This window comes from Tarenaya hassleriana, unplaced genomic scaffold (assembly GCF_000463585.1).
Source record: "Tarenaya hassleriana unplaced genomic scaffold, ASM46358v1 Cleome21, whole genome shotgun sequence".
In the NCBI taxonomy this organism is placed as follows: domain Eukaryota; kingdom Viridiplantae; phylum Streptophyta; class Magnoliopsida; order Brassicales; family Cleomaceae; genus Tarenaya; species Tarenaya hassleriana.
In genome coordinates, this window is record NW_010965451.1 from 1,323,703 (window position 1) to 1,345,018 (window position 21,316).

The window sequence follows — 21,316 nt, forward strand, 5'->3', positions numbered from 1 at the left end:
AAGAGCGGCCCACGATGCATCGGGTTGTCCAGTTGCTCGAATCCGAGGTCATGACCCCTTGCCCCAGCGATTTCTACGATTCCAACTCCGATTGATCGTATAAATTGCCATTTTAGAACCCCGAAAGAGGGGTTTTTTCCGTTTTCGGGGAAATTCTCGATTCTGATTTGGCTCTTCAAGGATTTTTCGGGAGGGTGATGATGATGATGCCTCAAGAGCTGTACCATTTCCCAGCGATGGAGTGAAGTCGTAGATGCCAATTTCTTCTTCCCCGAGTTTTCAAGCCATTCATTTCGGGCTCTTTCTTCTTTTTCTTTTTTTTTTGTTTTTCTGTGTTGAATTGGCTCTGAAATTGGCAAAAGTCTTCATTTTGAATATTATGATATTAAATGTATATGACGTTTCTTTGTAGAAAAATTTGCTCTCCCTCCCTCCTGTATATCTTCTGATCTGAATAATCCATTGTTCCTTTGTCTCTTCTGCATCTTCATCATCATCATCCACTGCCATGCCCATGTAACAGAAAATCTCAGGATTCAATCTCTTCAAGATTCGATTTTGATGACGATTCTAATATCATTCACATCCAAATAATCATGGGTTTTACAAATTTGACAAAAAAAAAGGTGATTCGAGACATGTTTTGCATCAAAGTAGAATCTCATTTCCCTAGAAAATTACACAAGACAGACACAAACACACAGTAGCAGACTCACCAACAAGAAGATACACAATTTCTCTCACAAAAGATCATATTCACTTGGAGACATGTATATGTAGATGTAAAATATACATACATACATATATATGTGTGTGTGTGTGTGTGAGAGAGAGAGAAAGATTATTGCATGGGATTTGCTTCCATGAGTTTACTTGCTGGTGCTTTGTCTTGTTTCTCGACGTAAGCTGAAGGGAACCATCCGGCTTTTCCCTTGCATTCTCCTTCCGACCATCCATTATTAGCCACCTTGTTTTTTTCATACAGAACATCAAACAGACAAGAAACTGTTAATCGCTTCATGCTTATAACCACAAAAAGAGGAAAGAGACATACCTGATGCACGATGACGTAATCATCAACAGCAAGGCTGATTTCCCCATCAGCTTGGGCATCAAATGGGTGCACAACCTGTTATGCAACAAGAATTTTTCAATTCCTTTTGAGTTTTGACAACGTTATTTATTCCTCCAATTTCTTGTTCGGAGAGCGCGTGATTCTACCCGAGGACGGGGGAGAAGAATGCCAACAAGCGATGTATCGGGATTAGGGTTCTCAAAAAGGCTTTACCTTTGCAAGAAAGATGGAATCTTTCTGCTTGACAGGTTGATGATCATGATTATGATGATGAGACCCATTTGATTTGGTTTCCTCTTCATGATGGGCATCAGTAACATTCTCTATGGAGAGTGACTGAGGTGATGATTCTGTAGCTTCCTCCTCAGTAACCATCTGAACAATAATAGGAAATGCAAGACCTAAGTGACAGGTATATATAGTTACATGCATGTATTATATATAGCTAGTTTCATACCTCGGTATAGAGTTTGTCAAGGATATCAAGAACGTGACGATGGTAAGTTCTCTCAGCTTCAACCTGCACCAAGAGTAGTTCTATTTCAACTTTAAACATAAAAGAAGGACCAACCTAGTTCGTATCCCTATCTAGTGGGGGTGTTGGGAAAGGGAATATACTAGGCCGCCTTACCCCTACATTTTATGTAGAGAGACGGATTCGAACCCGCGACCTCAGACCCCACGGTAAATGGTTTTACCGCTGAACCAAGTTTAAACATATCGAAATAATTTTTTTTTAAAAGAAAACTGTACAAAAAACAACTGCCTATATATGAAGAGAACTATTTACCAGAGCAAGTAGCCGTTGATAGGTTGAGTTCTGCTGCTGATTCTCGACTTCCAACATGGCAGTGGTGGCTTCTTTTCCAAGTGCCTTCATACCGGTTTTGAGCTCTGTCAATCTCGATTCAGCATTCTTGAGTTTCATGTAACTTTCTTCAGAAACATCAGATTCCTTCAACTTTGATCTCCGTTTCATTACATCGGCTGCCTGTTAAAAGGGTTCATCCACAGTGAAAATATGTCCAAGAATTCCTAAACCCGAAAAGCAAAAAAAAAAGGTAATAAGATTTTTTACCTGTGCTTCAACTTCTTGACGTAATCTGTCATAGCGGTGGACTAAATGCCGAGCATCCTCCAGAGGGGCACTATATATCATCGTGCGAATTGGCTCACAAACCTAAACAGTCAAATCCGGTAATGGCAAACCGATAAAAATTCCACATTTTTTCTTCCACCCATGAAATATTTCTGACTGTAAATCGCTTCTACAGACCCTTCTATGACATTTTTTTACCCGTCAATGCTTAAAGTATAAGTAACTAAAATACCAAAATTTACCTGATCGCCAAGAAACCCGAGAAGAGTTTCCCTCTCGTCTTCCGCTGATTTGTACGAGTTGCCAAAGTGAAGAGCAACTCTCGAAAGAGGGGTATTCGCTTTTTGATTCTCATCTCCATATTTCTTACAATCCTCAGCCAACTTCCTCCCTATACATCCGAGAAGGCGGTTTAGTTTTATCACAACATCATAGAAAATATGAAAAAGGATGAATTAAAAGAACAAAAACTCACCAATCTCGAGTAGTTTTGTGCTCGTTGTAATAAAACCTTCGAGTCCACGGACAATGTTCCTTTGCAAACGCTGTAAGAGGAAGAAGACAAACCTCCTCCTTCGGTAAATTTCTCAGACCAAAACAATATAACAAGAAGCACGAGATTTTCCCGAGAAAATCTCAGAAAGAGAGTTTCTTTATACCTTTGCTGCTTTAGTAGAAGTGTACAGATCTTGGAGTTTCTGATGGCAATGAAGCTCTTCTTCATCAACAACAGCAGCATCAGCAGTAACATGCCCCAAATGCTTCAAAACCGCCTGCACCATTAACACAAATCAATTGCAGAAACAGCTAAGGTTTCATCTTTCTCTGACCCAAAACATAATCATTCGATATTAAAAACTATGAAATCTCCAAAACTTTTTCCCCTTTCTGAATCTGTAAGGGAAGGGAAAACAAGCCAAGTCAATGTTTTGATATGAATAACTATCCCTTATGTCAGCAAATGACATCAAAACCTCAAAAGCTCCACTTTTTAATGATAAAAGCAGACAAATACACACCGAGTGCGATCACATACTGAGTCTCAATCAAAAACTTTCCAGCATTTTCTCAGAAACCAAACAGAAATTCAGACAACAGAATCCACAAAATCGTCATCTCGATTGAAAGCCCAAAACACTGAATCAAAGAAAAACACGAGAAAGAAGAACAGGAAGAACCCACTTGCTGTTGCCTCGCGACTTGCTCTCTGAACTTCGCCGCCTGCTTTCTTATGGCTTCCATGGCGGAGGAACGAAACCGAACCCAAAAACCCAAACTCACTGTTTCCTCGTTTCAGAGAGTGATTTCTTCGGTCGAAACCCACAGATAGAGGAAGAAAGCGACGGATTCGAAAAGGGTAGGTGAATTTTTCTCAGGTAGACGAATCCGCGAAGACGAAGAAGAGAGAAAATCGAACTTTCGCCATGGATCCTTCGCCTTTACAGGTAACATAAAAGGAAAGAGGAAACGACAAAGGAATTATTAAGAGAGAAGAGTTGAATCATAATTCTTCACCAGTTTAACAGTTTCTATACGAGCGGAGCGGTCTTAATAACCTTCATTTTAATTTTTGATTTAACGGCCTTAATCTGATTTTAATTATTTAATTAAGAGACTAAAATAATGGATGCTCACTCTCTGTCTTTGTCGAAGGACCGTCGTCAAATCCTTTTTCGTTGGACTTCCAAAAATGTAATCTCTATTTTCAACAAAGATATTATTTTAAAGACAATTATCCTTCCATTTATAATTATATCATAAGAAAACTTCAAAAACAATATAATTAAAATTATTATTTTGTCTGGTCGGTTTGGCTTCACTTTATCGTCTTTTTACGTTTGATTTTATCATTGGATCAGGTATGTTTTCTTTGAACCTTTCCCAATATTAAAAAATGTTTTATTGATTTAAACCATAACCTCAGAAAATTCGGAAATTCAACTTAGATTTAAACCCGATATTATAATTTAATAATCATAAATAACCATTTTTATTTGTTAAAAAAAGAAAAGAAAATCACACACTCCGAGAGCAATCCATGGGCTGAAACGACACCGTTCTGGCCTCCAAGTCGTAGCCGACAAGGAAATCCATCTGAGCTAAGTTTCCGAAAATGGCAACATCAGTGGTCGGAATCATACTCAGGCAAACCAAGTCGTCCCTCACTCTGACGAACGCGTTCATCGGACTCAGCCTCACGTCGGCGCCCGTGAAATGCACGATTATCTCCGGCAAACCGATCTCGGCTTCTCCTGATCTGAAGCAATGCGTCAAAAGCCCTTCCGGGTCACTCACTGGCTTGGCTCCGGTCACGGAATCTTCCACCACCGATCCGAATTTGTCGTAGAAACCCGAGTCGAGGAGCGTAAGTGTTGTGCCCGAGTCGATGATTATGTTTCCCGCCTGCGAGATTTCGTCGTCGCCGTTGAGGTTGTAAGAAGCTCCGGTGTACGGAATTCTCGTCTTTCCGACTGTGATGGCTTCGAGGGTCAGGTAGTAGTACGTGTTGGGAGCTTTATCGATCAATGGAGTCGCTACAACTGGAGGGTCGTTGTCGGAATTTAGGGTTACGGAGTTGGTTCCGAGGTTTATGACGCTTGTCCCGTTCGCGGTAGATGACGTGTGTGACAAGCAATACGAGAATTTCTTCCCAATGGTGGAGCCGAGTTGGGAAACCAGGGATAATGGGCCGCCGCCGAGGCCGATGATCCCAGAACCAGTCTCGTCAAACGTGCCGCCATTGCTGTAGCCGCAGCCGAAGACAATTCCAGGGAAAGAAACAGGTGACGAAGAAGAAGCAACGGCAATGGTTTCAGTGGCAATATCTCCTCTGGTGAATGACTGGTCGCCATAGCTGTAACGATACTTGCAGACGTTGCCCGAAATATCACATCCTCGTTCGGTTATGTCCAAAGCGTGGCAAACGTGCGAACCACAAGGCTCGTTCTTGTACGTGGATGATTTCGTCTTGTCGAAGATTTTACCTGTTTGCCTGTAACATTGCTGACAAGGACGGCATTGCACCCATGTAAGGTCACTGCCTGTGTCAGCAATGGCGAGGACCTTTAGTGGAGGAGTACCCAGTGAGATACTCATGAAATACTCGCCACCTTCAGCGAGTAAACCGGATTTGAGATCGGTTTTGGAAGAGAATGGAGCTTTAGGGTTCTTGAAATGTCTGGAACGGGAGACAGAACGGCGAAAAGCTGCTTTCAGGCGGTCTGAAATGGTGTCGAGGGAATTGTAGAGTGGAGAACGTGGAGAATCGCGGTGGATGAGCTCGATGGTTAGGTTAGGGCGAGAGGATGAAGTGAAAAGGAATAAGGAAATGGTCTGTAAGAGAAAGCAGAGGAGGAATCTGGTCGCCATTGTTGATTGCAGAAGCTTTTGTGGTGAAAAGATGGTGAAGCTTGGGGGAGTTTATAAACGGCGAGAATGGTGAAGCGAATCGACTGAAACGGCAGGGAGTTGAAGACGTGGATGAATTGGTTTTCAGTCATTGACATTAATAGCTCTGATAATCAATAATTAACAGAGAGATCGTGGAGATGTGGGGGTTTCAAATTTAAATCCAATTCTGTGGTTATGAAAAGAATGAGATTATGCATTAACTCAACTCGAATGCTAATTCATGGATTATAATTTGATTTCGATTCATCAAAGCATATTGCATGTGAATTTCGCTTTTGTATCAACCGAAATGACAGTGAAAAACAACTGAAACAATCAAAGTTTGAATATTATATATAAGATCATAATATTTTTTGTTATCTATCATATAAAAAAACATATACTTGCATTAGGAAAGTACATTGATTTACGAACCCTAATCATCAAAATCAAATCTTGCGGAAGTCTGCTTGGCCATTTTGATGATTTCTGCAGCTTCTCTTCGCATCCTCTGCTGCTCTTTGATTGCTTTCTTCAGCGTTTTCCTCTGATCTTCCACCGATAATGTGCCTATATCAGACAAGAATTCATCAAAGTCCACAGCTTTATCACGATTCGAGTAAGCACTGAATGATCTGCTGTTCTTCTTCAACATGGTCTTGCTGTTGGATGTTTTGTTTGGAGAACGTAACATGCACCCGATGGCTTTAGACGGCGATAACAACAAATTCAGCCACGATTTTGATGATGATTTCGGCTTCGGTCTTTGTTCTCGATCTGGATCGATTGATGATGATGAAGCTGTTTCAATGGAGGATGAAGCTGACTCGATTCTGGATTTTCCCTTGAGAAGTTTCCCTGTTTGTTTGGCTGCCGAGAAAATTTTGCTCTCTTTCGAGGAATCCGACGAACTCGAACCGATTTTCCCGGAATCTGAAAAATCCCCACTACCATCCGAAGTAAGCCCAGGTCGAGAATCCTTCTTCAAACCCGGATTGCGTTTGTTTCCCGACAAAATCCGAGATTTCTCGTCAGAAGAGCTCAGTGAACCACTGGCAGCACGCGAATTCTTCGTATCACAAAATTTACCACCTGGATTCCGTTCGTTTCTCGAGAAAACCCTCTCTTCATCGCCAGACGAGGGAGAAGAAAACGACCCACCTCCCCGCTTCCTCACCGGGTAATTCACCGCGCTTTTCGAGTGATAGAACTGCTTCTTCTTCCTCTTCGACGATGAAGATTCCGGGTCGGGTGGAGGACCCGGCATGGATTTGAGGCGACGGAATCGGGTCTCGAGGTCATCGGGAAGAACAGAGTCGGTGAGACCAGAACAGTTTATGGCGGCGACCTGCTCAAGAACAGAGAGCTCCTTAGCCTGCGAAATCAGATCCTCCACAGCTGAATCGTCTGTATCGGACAGAAACCCAAAATCCGCCATTGTTGGCGAGACTTTTTCCTGAATCAGAAGATTAAAATTTCTAGGGTTTTTCGCTTCGGAGGAAAGGGGGAGGGTGAAATTCGCTGCAACGGCTAATTCATACTTTTGTCGTTGCCGCGTGGCTGAGGTTCATGACCTCTGTAAGGTGGGCCCCAATAAATTCGTGATGTTTCCATTTTAATTAATTATTAAAAATCTGTAAATTTTAGATTTTATTAGATTTGGTTAACGCTTAAATGGACCAAGAAAAAATAGTCTTGGAGGTTTTTAACATTGTAATTGTAAAGTTTTGGGGAATATGAATTTCAAAAAATCATTTTCGACAATTTCCTGGTTTTCTTTATTTCAGTGGAAAATATTATTTTTTCAGTGAAAAAGAAACAAATTATTTAAATAAAAATATTATTGGTTGGCCGTGGTCAAGGGTTGAAAAGGGCCATCGTTGTTTTATCATTATTCAAACTTTTAAATTATTATTAATTCACACATCAAAACGGCTAATTGTGACAGACGGGAACAAATAATTGTCTGATTCGGAAAGTAAAGTGAATACACTATTTATATGGATGGAGGAATCTTATACAAATTGAACGATAGATAAAAATAATAATAATAATAATAATGATACAGTATCCATATAGATTATTAGCCTTTTATACTATTGGATGCAAATAAAAATTTAATTAACTGAAATTGAGAAGAAACATCTCTATACGTGCAATAGAATTGTGGGAGAGGGTGGAAGTTTCGATATTGTTCTTCGAAATCGAACCGTATCGAATAAAAAAAATATGATCTTTTTTTTAATTAAACCATTTAAAATTTTCGAACCGTATTTTTTTAGATTTTTAAAATCGAGCTGGATCGAATTTTAAAAAATCTGAAAAACCAATTTTTCTAATAAAAATATGAATCGAACCGAATATGATATAATAATCGAGTGATATATATTTTTATAAAACGAAAAGAATCAAACCATCCAAACCTGAACCCAAAACCCAATACCAAAACGTGATGTATAACATTGTAATTTTTCTATTTCTCTCTCTATGATTGGATATCATGTATTTTTTTTGGACCAAATATCGTCATAATATCCATATGCTATATTATATTATATTTTAAAAAAAAATGTAACGAAATGAAATGAGATCAACTTGGGTTTTGAGAAAGTGGAGCAGGAAGTGGTGCTATGACAATTTGATAAATCATGATATAATTTCATAATAATAATAAAAATGCAAATTTGCAGACATCACACTCGTTGCCCCACTCCAACGACTCCTTTAATTTTCATAAAAGAAAAAAACAACAACAAAAAATAAATATATATTAAAAAAATAATCTCCTCATCCTTCAAGCAACCCCACGAATATTTAATTTTGGGTTTGAAGAAATTTCACCAATTGAGAAATATAATTTTCACAAAATCCAATTTAGTGATTAGACACTCAATAAAAAATGCACTCTCTCATCTCATGTTGGGGATTTGGTTTATATATATGGATGGCACCAAATCCAGACAATTTATTTTACCAGTTGCAAAAATAGCTAAATAATAATAATGATTTTTCGGATTAGAAATTATCCAATTTTAATTGGTCAGAAGAGGCAACGAAAGCTACAAAATCGGCAACATGGATAATGTTATAACCAAAAAAAAAAAAAACAATTTTAGTAGAGTAGTTAGGGCAGTTGAAGAAAGAATGTCTTCACTCTTTCTCTGCTGCTCTTTGATTGCTTTCTTCAGCGTTTTCCTCTGATCTTCCACCGATAATGTGCCTATATCAGACAAGAATTCATCAAAGTCCACAGCTTTATCACGATTCGAGTAAGCACTGAATGATCTGCTGTTCTTCTTCAACATGGTCTTGCTGTTGGATGTTTTGTTTGGAGAACGTAACATGCACCCGATGGCTTTAGACGGCGATAACAACAAATTCAGCCACGATTTTGATGATGATTTCGGCTTCGGTCTTTGTTCTCGATCTGGATCGATTGATGATGATGAAGCTGTTTCAATGGAGGATGAAGCTGACTCGATTCTGGATTTTCCCTTGAGAAGTTTCCCTGTTTGTTTGGCTGCCGAGAAAATTTTGCTCTCTTTCGAGGAATCCGACGAACTCGAACCGATTTTCCCGGAATCTGAAAAATCCCCACTACCATCCGAAGTAAGCCCAGGTCGAGAATCCTTCTTCAAACCCGGATTGCGTTTTCGTTATTTTCGGTTCTGATTTATATTGGCATGAAATAGAATGTATTAAATCCTTGCATTTGTTATAAATTTAGCATAAACTTCCATGATATTATAATATGTCACAGTCCAATTAGGTTGAATTGGCTAAACTCCATGTATGTATCATTTAAATTTTAGTTCCTCCTAAATCTGAATCGAATTCGAAAAAATTGCACGAGATTTCGTCTATATCGTTTCTAATAATTCCCAGAATATCTATATGTACGATATGATAGATACGCACATACATATATATATATATATGTGTGTGTGTGTACAGAAGACGTGTAAGAAACAAATACAACAGGTAACTATATGAAGGGACAACGTCGTAGTTTATTTTCTTTATTTAGTACAAGATAAGTTAGCTTTATTTCACAATGAAAATCTTGGTTTACCGTTTATCAAAGTATCAAACTATATATCGACCCCACTTCAGACAAATTAATTAAAAGTTATCTCAATAATCTATATATATATATATATATACATATATCACACATTAAATATACACTAAGCAAACCGATTGATTGATTATTCTGATGATGATGCAGCTTCCCTATATAGAATATGAATATTTCCACGATGATAATAACCAAACCCAAGAACCATACTTTATTATCTCAATATGCATATAATATATACATATATATATGTATGTATATATGACCTCCCAGTACTCTCCTAGAACCAGAACAGCAAAACTCAAAACACACACACAAAAACCAAATCAATTCTCTCCAAAATGAGAGACCCTTCATCAACCACCAAATCATCACCATTATGGAAACCCTTCACGTCAAACTGCTGTTCGGTTGACGACCAGACCGTGTTCGGCAACCTTAGCCGCTGTCGTCCATCCAAATCGGAGTTCTCCAAGAACCTCGGACCCCTGCCCTCTTTCCGGCGACTCTCCTTTGCCGATCTCAGCCGTTCATCTTCGGCCAGGATCAACGAGGATCTCGCCCATTCCCTCGGACCCGAATCCGACCTCTTGGATTTTCAGCTCTGCGAATTGAAGCTGATAACGCAGAATTTCTCAAGGAATTATCTGTTGGGAGAAGGAGGGTTCGGAAAAGTGTACAAAGGCTTTGTCGATGAGAATCTCAGACAAGGTTTGAAGTCTCAGGCTGTTGCTGTTAAGCTCTTGGACATTGAAGGTCTTCAAGGTCATCGCGAATGGCTTGTAAGAATAATTCCCTCTCTAATTTCCGCATGCATGCATGTCTTTTTGGTTATGCATTTGGATTTTTTTTAAAAAATTAAATTTATGTATCGTTATATTATATAATATAATATGATATAATATAATTATACTCGGATGAAAAATTAAGAAGAAAGTGAAAACGAAGACTCAGCAGTCAACCACTGCATCATCATAGAGCTCCTTCGACTCTCTTCATTTAATTATCTTTTTACATTAATTTGTATAATATGATGCAAGTTTTTATTGTTTTAGGAACTGTGATTTGTGTTTTATTGTTACCTAACACGTGAAAGAACCTTTTTTTTTATGCAGAAAATCCATATATAGTTGGTAAGAAATTTTTTTAAGCCAAATAATTAACCGATATATATATATATATATATATAACCTTATTTGTATCAAACCCCCTTTTTTTAACCAGAATTGATATTCGAGATTTCAGTTCGATTTTTTTTTTGTTTCGGATTTTTTCATTTATTTATTTAGTTTTTATATTATTTGAAATCGTTTTTTTCAAAATAATTTTACATTCAACATATGAAATTGGGCGTGCAGGCTGAGGTCATACTGCTCGGACAGCTGAGGCACCCGAATCTGGTCAAGCTGATCGGGTACTGCTGCGAGGACGAGGAACGAGTCCTTGTCTACGAGTTCATGCCACGTGGCAGCTTGGAAAATCACCTCTTCAAACGTACCATCAATAAATAAATAAAATATTTTATAACCTAACCAACCAATCAAAGTCTATAATGATAATAATCTTTATAATGAATAGGGATATCGATAACGCTGCCGTGGGCGACGCGTTTGAAGATCGCGATCGCGGCGGCGAAAGGCCTGGCCTTCCTGCACGACTTGGACAGCCCAATCATTTACCGGGATTTTAAAACGTCCAATATCCTTATCGATTCGGTATTATACAATATATTTATTCTTTTTTTTTTCCCTAAAAAAAATAGTTTATTTATTGATATGAAAAATTACGTGATATGATGACTCGTTCTCTTTTTTTGTAGGATTTTACGGCGAAACTGTCGGATTTTGGACTGGCGAAGATGGGTCCAGAGGGATCGAAATCACACGTCACGACTCGGGTCATGGGTACTTATGGTTATGCTGCTCCCGAATACGTTTCCACCGGTTCGTTCTTTTTTTTAAAAAAAAAAAATTCTTTTTTGTAACCGGCTCGTATTATTTCATTTAGAAACATTTATGTTCTTTTAAAAAAACTATATAAAAATCATTAGAGATATTAGAGGATGATTTTAATTATTTTGGATTTAGAAAACTATAATCATTCCATTTGATTCATCTTTAGTTTTTTTCGATAAAAAACTCATCTGATTTTTTTGGATATTTTTTACTTATGGTTCACGATTCGGTTTAAAAAAATTATAATTATCCGGTTTTTATTATAGAATTTGAATTCATTATTCGGTTCGGGTTGGTTCGACCGATACTACAATTTTGATTTTACCTGTGATCTCATTGCAATGCAAACAAATTATCGGAATTATTATTTTTTGTTTAAATTAAATTGATCAGTCAACTAATCTGTTTACCGTTTTCTGAAAGGGCATCTAACGACGAAGAGCGACGTGTACAGCTACGGCGTCGTTTTACTGGAGCTGCTAACGGGAAGGAGAGCCACCGAGAAATCACGCCCCAAGAACGAACAGAACATCGTCGACTGGTCAAAACCCTACCTGACGAGCAGCCGCCGCCTCCGCTGCATCATGGATCCGAGACTCTCCGGTCAATACTCCGTCAAGGCCGCCAAGGAGATGGCTCTTCTCGCCCTCCGATGCGTTAGCCCTAACCCTAAGGACCGCCCCAGGATGCCGGCGATCGTCGAGTCGCTCCGAGATCTCCAGCACCTCAAGGACATGGCCGTTTCCTCCGGCCACTGGTCTCCGTCTCCGGCGAAATCCGTCGGATCTAGGGTTTCTCCGAAGGTTAGGGGCGGCAGCTGCCGGAAATCGTTGCCCGTTTCGGTCAAATCGTAAAATTAGGGTTTGGTTTTTGGGGGCGAATTAAAGTGAAGCCGCGCGTGGTATTTATGTGTAAATAAACTCCATATATAATTATATATATATATATATATGCGTGGGATTAGGAGGATGTTGACAACTTGATATATAGTATAAAGTTTTATAAAATGATGTGACGGGTTCGTGTTATAATGATTAGATATACGAAAACAATCTAATAATCTGAAGAGAAACCACTTTCTTGGAATGCAAGTAATCATGTAAATCGAATTCTATTATTTTTGCTATATTTCATTTTTTTAAAAAATATATAGATAAGCCCTTTTATATCCACAAGTTGAGAGGACCTCGCATTTTAAATATAAAATGCATCCACATGAATAGAGGAGAGGACCATAAAAAAAAAGCATGAAATAATATCTTCTTATTCAATAACTGAATATTCGTATACTCTCACTAAGATGAAACAAAAACTAGTCTATAGAAAGAAACACCAAAAAGACATGAACGAATATGTATTGTTCGGACAAATCTGAGGCTGGTTTCCTCTGTCTTTACCGTTTTTCCTTACCATCACATTCTCTCCACAACTCATTCACTGCCACTTCCTCTATTCTCGGGTAATCTCGAACTCGGCCCCGATGGGTAAATGATCGCTTGGGTGATGGAAATTCGGTAAGAAACCGAGGATATCGGGGGATTCGGGCTCGGGTAGCTCGAGAATACTTACAGGCTTGATGAAATCGGAAGGCGTGAAGAAGATGTAATCAAGTGTGTCTGTGAAGTCAGGTGTGCAGTTTGTGAATGGAGGTTCTCCTCTTGTCACTGCATTCATACTGCACAGAGGAATCGGAGCTTCTTCTTCTTCTTCCTCAGAATTTACCGGCTCCATTGCAGAGACATTGCCCGAGACAAGGTACTGGTAAACCTGAAAAGGACGGAAAAAGGGTTGTGATTTTTATCGAAAAGCAAGAATCTTTCTCCAATCCTAAACCCTGCATAGAGATTCTAGAACAATATCAAACTGATATAGTCGGATTTACTAATACGGACTAAACGAGTGATTCACTTCGAAAGGAGAAGCATAGGGTCAAAAGACTCAAAACCTTATCCCCGGGCGTTGAATTAAAGTCGCCAGCCAGTAGCAATGACGGAGTGCATTCATATTTATCCGATACCATTTCCTTGAACCGAGCTAACCGAGATAAGAGATAACTGGCCTGAGCTAGCTTGACATCAGCCCATTCTGGATCCCTAGAGCAGTAGACAACGTTAGAAAACAACATTAATAATTGAAACGGAAGATGAACAACATTAGTTTAAGCATATGGTAATAATGATAATCTATAATGGGTACCAGTAAAGATGTGTGTTTGCCACGATAACGATATGATGAAACGGTTCTTTGATCCTGAATGCAGCCATTAGCCCAACACAGTCGCGTTTCAGTCTCACTCTCGGATCGTTAGGGTCACCACGGTCTTGAAGCTTACCTGTTTGTAAGAACATACCGAGAAAATTTGGATGAAGAAATCAAAACAAGGGAATGATTTTCCCTGAAAAGACAGAGTACCGTTCTTCTCTTTCTCAGTGTCTATTGTTTCACCGGCTGTCTCATTTTTCTTCTGCCAACTGGTAGGAATGCTTTCCTCTTTTATTGAATCCACAAGATCGTTATATTCTATCCGTTCTTCGGTAACCAATTCTGCGCTAAATCCAACGAACAGCATCATACAATTAGATTTACACTTTCAATATGGTTGGTTCATCACATTATTTCATCGGTTATCATTTAGTATATCGTTTTAAGAGCATTATATTATAGTCAAAAAAGGATTTGATAGTACCAGCTATCCTTGTAAAAGATTGCACAACCGTCACGTTTATTCCCACTCCTCTGAATATAAATGCCAGAATAGCCCTGCGACTCCATGTTTCTTTTGTAAAAGCTATCATATTCATCTACTTCCTGCAAAATTTCACGACAGAAATCATCAACTGAATGGGAGTGCCGGCAATGTGCATGAACACACACAAGCAAGAAGCTATGAATAAACTATAACATACATGCATGCGTCTAAGATTGTCTAAGCCGGAACAAAAAACACACACATGTACATGTTCAAAAAAAAAATTATTAGGAGCCATTAAGCGTGCAAGGTAAATCCATAATCCAATATGAGATTTCACATGAACGAGAGAGAATGGAGATTATGATGGAAAAGGCATTCTAGATTCCAAGAAACTAAGGGGAGAAGGAAAGTGAAAGAGGGTACCTGAAGGCACAGGAAATCGGCTTTAAGATTTCTGAGAACGGTGAGAATGGCCTGTGAACGAGCTTTCCACCTGAGGCAAAGCAAATACACCAACAACAAAAATTGCAATTTTCATTCGGTTTCTAAACTGTTTAATCCAGTAGTGCCAAAGAAACACAGCATAACCGTAATCGCCAACTGTATATCTTAAAGGAATAGAGAGATTATTTACTTGAGACAAGCTGATGGAGAGTGAGGGAAGAAGGAGCTTTTCACATAAACCTAAAAAGATTGGTGAAAGGAAATCTCGCACGGTTCAGACTCACTTAAATGGAAAAAGGAACAACGGGGAAATCTTGAGAACACCCTCCAATGGAAGTTATGGAGGCCAAAACCAATGCATGCATACACACTGATAGTTTATAACTTGAACATTCAAAACTTTATAGGAGTACTATTACCTGAGCTAATATGTTATAAGAGACAAGGCGGAATCTGATGCCTGCAAATACCCATTTCCATTAAGACACCAAACTCAGGATTCACATCATTCTTGGTACCAGTAAATCACATTATATTATACTTGAGAGAGAGAGAGAGAGAGAGAGAGAGAGAGAGAGAGAGCACCATCAGGTTTACTTCGGGCATGAATATCAGCCCCTTCTACAGATATAAAGTTGGGAGATTTTGGTTCCACAGGCTTCGTGCTCATTCTCGCCGACAGAATCCTCCTGCAAATACGGACACTGATAACCGGAGATTAGACAGAATATACATAACCTAATCCAAATTTTATTACCGAAATGATGGATTGCAATAGTCACTAGGTTAGGTCCGGATGCAATTTCCTATACAGATGGAACATTAACAGCTTGTTCTGTTGAAGCCGTCGCTGTGAATTACCCATAAAGTTCAAATAATGACACGGGGAAATCCAATCAAATACAGATGGAACACAACTCCTTGTCGGAGAAAACGAAAAGACGGGCAATTTCTCGCCAACCAAACAGATTTCTCCTGGGAACGAAAATACCCATCTCCAAAATGTCGAAACGAATTGCTCTACGACTGCATTGGAGATTCGGATAGGCAAAAAAAAACCCCTAGATTCGAGCGAAAAAACTCACCTGCTGAGAGTGGAGCTCAACCCTATATTTTTGAAAGTGACCGTTCTGCAGCATTCAGTACCAGCGATTTCCATTCCCAAGACCTCCATGAAGTTTCTTCCCACGCTCTTCGTTTTGAAGCCTATGAACTTCCGAAACCCGCAATTCCGTCAGTGCCACAACCTGTTTCTCTTGCTGCATCGACCGAGCTTGTGCCAGTACGAGAAGGAAGGTGAGACAGAAGCTTCGACATTCGGTGGAAGATCCCCTTTCCGAAGTCCTGCAGCACTTACCCCAAGTGTGAGTTGTGTACCGTATTTACTTTTATACCCCTCTTCATTTCTCATGTAATTTACCTCTATACCCCTCTTCCACATATTCTACACCGTGATGATATACGTATTTACCTTTATACCCCTTTTCCGTTTTAGTGGTTTACTCGGTTTTAGATTCGGGTTTGGTTATTTCGATTTTAGAAAAATTATATCTTCGGTTTTGAATAGAATTTGATTTGGTTCGATTTAATTTGATTATATTTGGTTAAGGTTTGATTCGATTTTAATTTTTATTTGCAAAAATACTCATTTTTTTAAATAAATTTTCAGATATTTGTTATCTTTGGATTCGATTTTTTTGGTTTAAAAAAACAATAACCATTTGTATTTTATTTTAGATTCAATTTGGTTACGATTATGAGTTATTCGATTCGATTATTGGATTATTAACCAAACGTTTGATTTGCAATGTATATAACTTGTATCTAAAGTAATCTCATACATTTACATGGCCACAGAATTCTGAAAAGTCTCCCCCTTTGGATAAAAGGAGGAACCTTTCCTCTTTCAAGTTTCAACCCTCTCTACTCATCCACCATACCCTCTTCTTCTACTAGAAGTGTCACTACTCACCGAGCTTATACCTTCTCTGGCTTTGTTCAGAGTGTCTTCTTGCAAGATTCCTCCCATCCTAGATACTATGCTCAACCCCAAGTTTGCAAGATTCCGTGAATATGCCTCTAGAATCGCTTGACCGATATCCTGAAATCGTTAAAAAGGAAACTCTCTATGAATAAATATCGTGATTTAATCTTAAAGTGTAAAACTTGTGGGATTTGTAATGAGAAGATACGTCCATGACAAAAACTGGAGCAGTGGTCAGTGAAAATCTCCTCACCCTTGCCATACTGAATCTTGGTGGCGTCGAGAAATGACTGAGGCAGGTTTAGGTATTTGGCTTTAATCCGATCTCTCAGGGCCTCTGCACGGTTCGAGCGTAATCCGATCTCAGACAATGGGTCCTCAATGAACGACCAAGATTTTCGGACAGGGGATTATCAATCCTTGTTTGGTCTGTAATCCTCTCTCTCCATGCAAAAACAGCAGCTTCTAACCTATTAACAGTCTCATGTGCATCATCTTCCGTTCCCAACTTGAGGGAACAGAGAATGTCTTCTATCCAGGTGGATTCCATGGCCAACTTCCTGTAAAGTTCATCACCTAGGCTTGTCTTTCCATACTGAGAAGAAATCCACAGAAGTGAAAATCTGCTTAAAACTCACCATCCATAAATGTTGGGAGTATATAAATATACACAGGGATTATACTGTAAGTATATATCAGTTACCTTGGGTATTGTATCCTTAACAATGGTGGGCACTGACATTTCGAGGAGAACGTTTTCGTTTATATATTTTCCGGCTTTCATGACTTGATAAACGATCTTGCCCTTCTCAAGCAATACCTTCCTTCCTGAACCAGAGAGCCAGAGTTTTGGAACCTGTGGCAATGGAAGCCACCATCTTTTGCTTTCCCTTGTACTCTTGTTCTTTCCTCTGCCCTATGAAACCCATCGAGAAAATGCGTGAAAATCTGCAAAGCTGCTGGTTCACCCTAAGAAGCAAGAAGACGACGCCAAATATAATTTGAATTTCATAAGCACCCACCTCCATCCGTACGATTACGTGTATATACACACATATATATATACACTATATCTCAGATAGCCGAGAGAATTTAGAGAAAGAGTGATCAATCGGAGAAGAAGAAGCAGAGAAATGGGGTTGGATTGGACAAAGGAGAGAGAGTTTAGACAATAAGATTTGAAAATAGAGAGAGGGCTAACATGACATGAGCCGTAGGATTTTCTGCACAAAGGGTTGATTTGACAAAAGATAAAATGAAGACCCAAAACCCAAACGTTAATTAAATAAAATACACAATAACATAATAATAATAAAAACCCAATATCCCTAATTAGCCTACGTCATGGATGAAGTTTTCAAAATTCTAAAATAAAAAACTTTGCAATCAAAATTTTATAAATTTAGAAAAACTAATAAACTACAAAAACCAAAAATTCCATGTTTTTGGATTTACAAATACTATTAAAAATCAAAACCAAAACCTAAAATCCAAAATACAAACACTAATTGCCAAAAATCTCCGGAGAGCTCTTGTTCCAGTAGAATGGATCAGTCATCCTCCTCCATAGGAACTTGGGGTATGTCAAACCTGTCTTCTTCAATAGGCTTGTTGACTACAGAAACTGTAGAATGCCAAAGAAAGTTCCAGTTAAGGAGAAAACACAGAGACTGAAAACGAACCGACTATACAGTGATCACCCGAAAAATTAATCGAAACCAGCGGCGAGTTTTAAGAGAAAAGGGATATGACCTGTGGGCACGGTATCAACTTCTTTCTCTCCCCGGTTTCTGCTGTTCTCGAGCTCCCTCTCAATTCCCGGGGTCACCTGCCATGGTTGGGAGGTAAAGAATAAAACCCCCGATAACGATAACAAGATTCGGAAAACATGAGTCATGAGCTTGTGTCAGTAAGCAGCCTTACAAGTCTGTGGTATTGCTTCTCAAGTAAAGCTTGGAGGTTTTCCTTGTCTTCCTTCTGCAGTTCATGCTTATACCTGCAGGTTAGTTTAGGGTAAGCTGATGGTATAAAAGAGATAAATTCCTTATTATTATTACTCAGAGTGGACACACTATAAAACCTGATAAAACCACATTCTGCTTCAACCTTCTTACATCACATAATATTCAGATCCCTGGTGTTAACAGAGGTAAATGCCAAGTCCAGGGCCAAAAATGAAGAGATACTATAGTCGGAAAATGCAGTTACCGTTGCACAAAGGCAAGGAGAGACTGGTGCCAAATTACGGGCATAGCTCTCACGTCGTCAAGAAACCTCATGAAGTTGGCAACCACAGCATCAAGAACCCGATAAGGCAAAGCATATTTCTTCTCCAAAAGAACTTTTATAAAGTAACTGCATCAAATTCCCAAAACAGGACTTCTTTTTTTTAGAAACTCACAAAAACAGGAGAAGAGAAGCATATTTATCTCCACAATAGGATTATAGAAGGAGGAGGATAAACATGTTCTAACCTCGTTGTGCCACAATACTCCATCTCAGCTAGCTTCAGCAAGGCGACACTGCAGATCCATGTCGAGAAATTAGGATTTCAACATACGAATTAATCGACGGAGAAAGGTCTTAAAAAATGGATTACAACTTAGACAGCTGAAAGAATTCCCAGGCACATGTCATTAAGTCTCAGGTAGAGAGAGACTCGAATACATAATGAACCAGAAGGCATGCTTTATATAACACATATAGGCCAACAAATATTGATAATCAATCCAGGCATACCTTGAGTGAAGCATAGGAATGGAACTCTTTTCGATAATGCTCCCTACAATCACAGCTTCCCTGAGACTGCATGTCCCCGACTGAACAACGACTAAAATCAGTTAGGAAAAAAAATAACACGGGTTCTGGTAACTACATGCATGGTCAAAGATACCACCAGGTTTATCGATAAGGGAGATTCTCGTAGAGCGATATTACCTTAGCCAAAGGGAGGAGTATGCCCTTGTTGAATGCAGCAGGTTTATAGAGTGCCTTTTTCAAAGATTGGTAAAGGGCAAAATGTAGTCTTCTGTGCTTTCTAATATCCACTCTCACCCGAGGAAGCAGAACCAACTTATAGAAGCGCTCAACTTTTCTCGAAGAGAAATTAGAAGCAAAGATCCTTGTGGCCTGATACATTGCATTCGCTGACCACTTCTCGGGTTCGGTCAAGTACAGTACATCTTCCCAGCATGCCATTGAAGTAATATGCTTGAACGCTTTTGGCATTTTCCCTTGCGTGTATTCACTAAGAAGCTTGCCAACCCTGCAAATCAATTGTTGATAAATGAGAGACATGCTCCAAAAGCTTAATAACATATAAAGAACACGCAGAAATTCAGACTCAAAAGTCAAAACAAGAACAAAATTTATGATAATAAATGCTTCAATAAATCATTTCGAAGCTCCATAGATGTTTCAAAGAGACCAAAGGAAAAGCTGACAAAAAGAATACGACAACAGCATTACCCTTTATATAATTCGATGACCGACGCGTCTAACTTAGGCATGGGACGAGCTTCTGCAACAAAAGGATGAGCTTGCAATCAGCAATGATATGCAGCAAGATACAACCTTTGCCACAAAATAATACAAGATACGGGGGCAAGAGCGATTGGCGATATCAATCAACCTGAAGCTAAGTGGTCATTTTTTTCTTTCAGCTTCTCGAGAATAATATCGGTGAGAGTACGATCTGTAGCAGCCGTCTTCGAGATGAATGTCATAAGCAGCTTCTCTTGTATCTCATCGATTTCCTCATGGCATACTTTCTATCAAAAAATATACAGTAGAAACATGAGTCTGAAGAATTCATGAAGTTTGAAGCCTAAAAGGAATACTGTGGACCGATCTAAGCAATGCAAGCACGAGCTTCCATGGAGAATAAATTCAGAGTACGCTTAACGCTAGATTTTAAGTTACGTTAACTTATCTAATCTACAATCCCAGCATCAGAGAATCACAAAATAATGTAATGGCGAGAAGAACAACGCTCACTTGGTAATCATTGTAATCGCTATCACCTTCAGTGAATCCATTGAAAGCATCGATATCGCCTTCCTCCTCGCGTGCTCTCTGCCATTCTTCCGCAGCCGCGGCCGCAACAGCGAAAGCGGCCGAACTAGGGTTCTTATCGGCGTTCTCCTCGTCTTCGACCTCCCTCTGCTGTGCCAAGGCTTCTTTAAGTATCTTCCTGCTAGTTATGGATGAAATCAGCTGAAAACACCCAAAAAAATTACAATAGTCGGTGAATCGAACAATCCCACAGAGCAATGAATACAAAAGAAGAAAAGGAAGAACACCATGAACGCGGGAAAAAAAGCATTCACCTTCTCCTGCTGCTGATGGGTCTTCGGAGCCTTTGAACGCTTCCTGGAAGCAGCGACGGAAGCATCATCGGGCAGAAAATTCTGGGTGTTTACAATACGATCGCCCTTCTTCGCCATGCTTGGGGAAAACTACAAGCTCCGCGGGAGAGAGAGAGACTAAGCAACTGGCTAACACTTAATCAAAACCCTAGCACCGAGGATATATACATAGGTTTCAGTTGTCGGCCCATTTAGCACATATACCATGTCTAGTAGTACGTACAAAATGGTC

General features: G+C 39.2%; 7 protein-coding genes and 1 long non-coding RNA gene across 12 annotated transcripts in view; 2 read left to right on the forward strand and 6 right to left on the reverse strand.

Moving 5' to 3' along the window:
• LOC104814376 (LRR receptor-like serine/threonine-protein kinase FEI 1) overlaps positions 1–478 on the forward strand; it is a 5,076-nt gene extending 4,598 nt beyond the window's left edge. For all 4 annotated transcript variants that reach the window (XM_010542393.2, XM_010542394.2, XM_010542396.2 and 1 more), the window contains exon 15: positions 1–478. In XM_010542393.2, the coding sequence (XP_010540695.1) occupies positions 1–95 (95 nt within the window). In that variant the 3' untranslated portion in view covers positions 96–478.
• A 139-nt stretch (positions 479–617) lies between these two features.
• LOC104814378 (SH3 domain-containing protein 1-like) lies at positions 618–3,692 on the reverse strand. The gene is made up of 10 exons (XM_010542397.2): positions 3,357–3,692; positions 2,834–2,947; positions 2,650–2,719; positions 2,417–2,565; positions 2,154–2,255; positions 1,866–2,066; positions 1,533–1,595; positions 1,289–1,450; positions 1,055–1,129; positions 618–967 (listed from the first exon to the last, which is right to left on the reverse strand). Exons 1-10 carry the CDS (start codon positions 3,414–3,416, stop codon positions 842–844), a joined length of 1,122 nt encoding a protein of 373 aa, XP_010540699.1. The 5' UTR covers positions 3,417–3,692; the 3' UTR covers positions 618–841.
• Positions 3,693–4,190: 498 nt separating this feature from the next.
• Positions 4,191–5,689, reverse strand: LOC104814379 (probable aspartic protease At2g35615). Its single transcript, XM_010542398.1, has one exon. The coding sequence runs from the start codon at positions 5,541–5,543 to the stop codon at positions 4,191–4,193; it is 1,353 nt and encodes a 450-aa protein (XP_010540700.1). The 5' UTR covers positions 5,544–5,689.
• A 209-nt stretch (positions 5,690–5,898) lies between these two features.
• On the reverse strand, positions 5,899–7,083 carry LOC104814380. Its single transcript, XM_010542399.1, has one exon. It carries the CDS (start codon positions 7,000–7,002, stop codon positions 6,001–6,003), a length of 1,002 nt encoding a protein of 333 aa, XP_010540701.1. The 5' UTR covers positions 7,003–7,083; the 3' UTR covers positions 5,899–6,000.
• Positions 7,084–9,903: 2,820 nt separating this feature from the next.
• Positions 9,904–12,560, forward strand: LOC104814381 (serine/threonine-protein kinase At5g01020). The gene is made up of 5 exons (XM_010542401.1): positions 9,904–10,424; positions 11,001–11,136; positions 11,221–11,357; positions 11,462–11,585; positions 12,021–12,560. Exons 1-5 carry the CDS (start codon positions 9,984–9,986, stop codon positions 12,449–12,451), a joined length of 1,269 nt encoding a protein of 422 aa, XP_010540703.1. The 5' UTR covers positions 9,904–9,983; the 3' UTR covers positions 12,452–12,560.
• Positions 12,561–12,832: 272 nt separating this feature from the next.
• On the reverse strand, positions 12,833–15,722 carry LOC104814382 (carbon catabolite repressor protein 4 homolog 4). 2 transcript variants are annotated; one of them, XM_010542403.2, is made up of 9 exons: positions 15,319–15,722; positions 15,153–15,193; positions 14,924–14,973; positions 14,713–14,782; positions 14,284–14,405; positions 13,977–14,146; positions 13,794–13,929; positions 13,543–13,690; positions 12,833–13,364 (listed from the first exon to the last, which is right to left on the reverse strand). In XM_010542403.2, exons 1-9 carry the CDS (start codon positions 15,401–15,403, stop codon positions 13,047–13,049), a joined length of 1,140 nt encoding a protein of 379 aa, XP_010540705.1. In that variant the 5' UTR covers positions 15,404–15,722; the 3' UTR covers positions 12,833–13,046. The 2 variants fall into 2 exon arrangements, with proteins under 2 accessions (XP_010540705.1, XP_010540704.1); XM_010542402.2 differs by having other exon boundaries at positions 14,010–14,146; positions 15,319–15,715.
• Positions 15,723–16,593: 871 nt separating this feature from the next.
• LOC104814383 lies at positions 16,594–17,619 on the reverse strand. Its single transcript, XR_771902.1, has 3 exons — positions 17,421–17,619; positions 16,971–17,312; positions 16,594–16,834 (listed from the first exon to the last, which is right to left on the reverse strand). It is a non-coding gene; the product is annotated as an uncharacterized LOC104814383 (long non-coding RNA).
• Positions 17,620–18,157: 538 nt separating this feature from the next.
• Positions 18,158–21,222, reverse strand: LOC104814384 (bystin). Its single transcript, XM_010542404.2, has 11 exons — positions 21,046–21,222; positions 20,714–20,932; positions 20,349–20,487; positions 20,186–20,237; positions 19,655–19,982; positions 19,457–19,536; positions 19,192–19,239; positions 18,926–19,072; positions 18,641–18,713; positions 18,470–18,545; positions 18,158–18,341 (listed from the first exon to the last, which is right to left on the reverse strand). Exons 1-11 carry the CDS (start codon positions 21,160–21,162, stop codon positions 18,268–18,270), a joined length of 1,353 nt encoding a protein of 450 aa, XP_010540706.1. The 5' UTR covers positions 21,163–21,222; the 3' UTR covers positions 18,158–18,267.
• Positions 21,223–21,316: the final 94 nt, after the last annotated feature.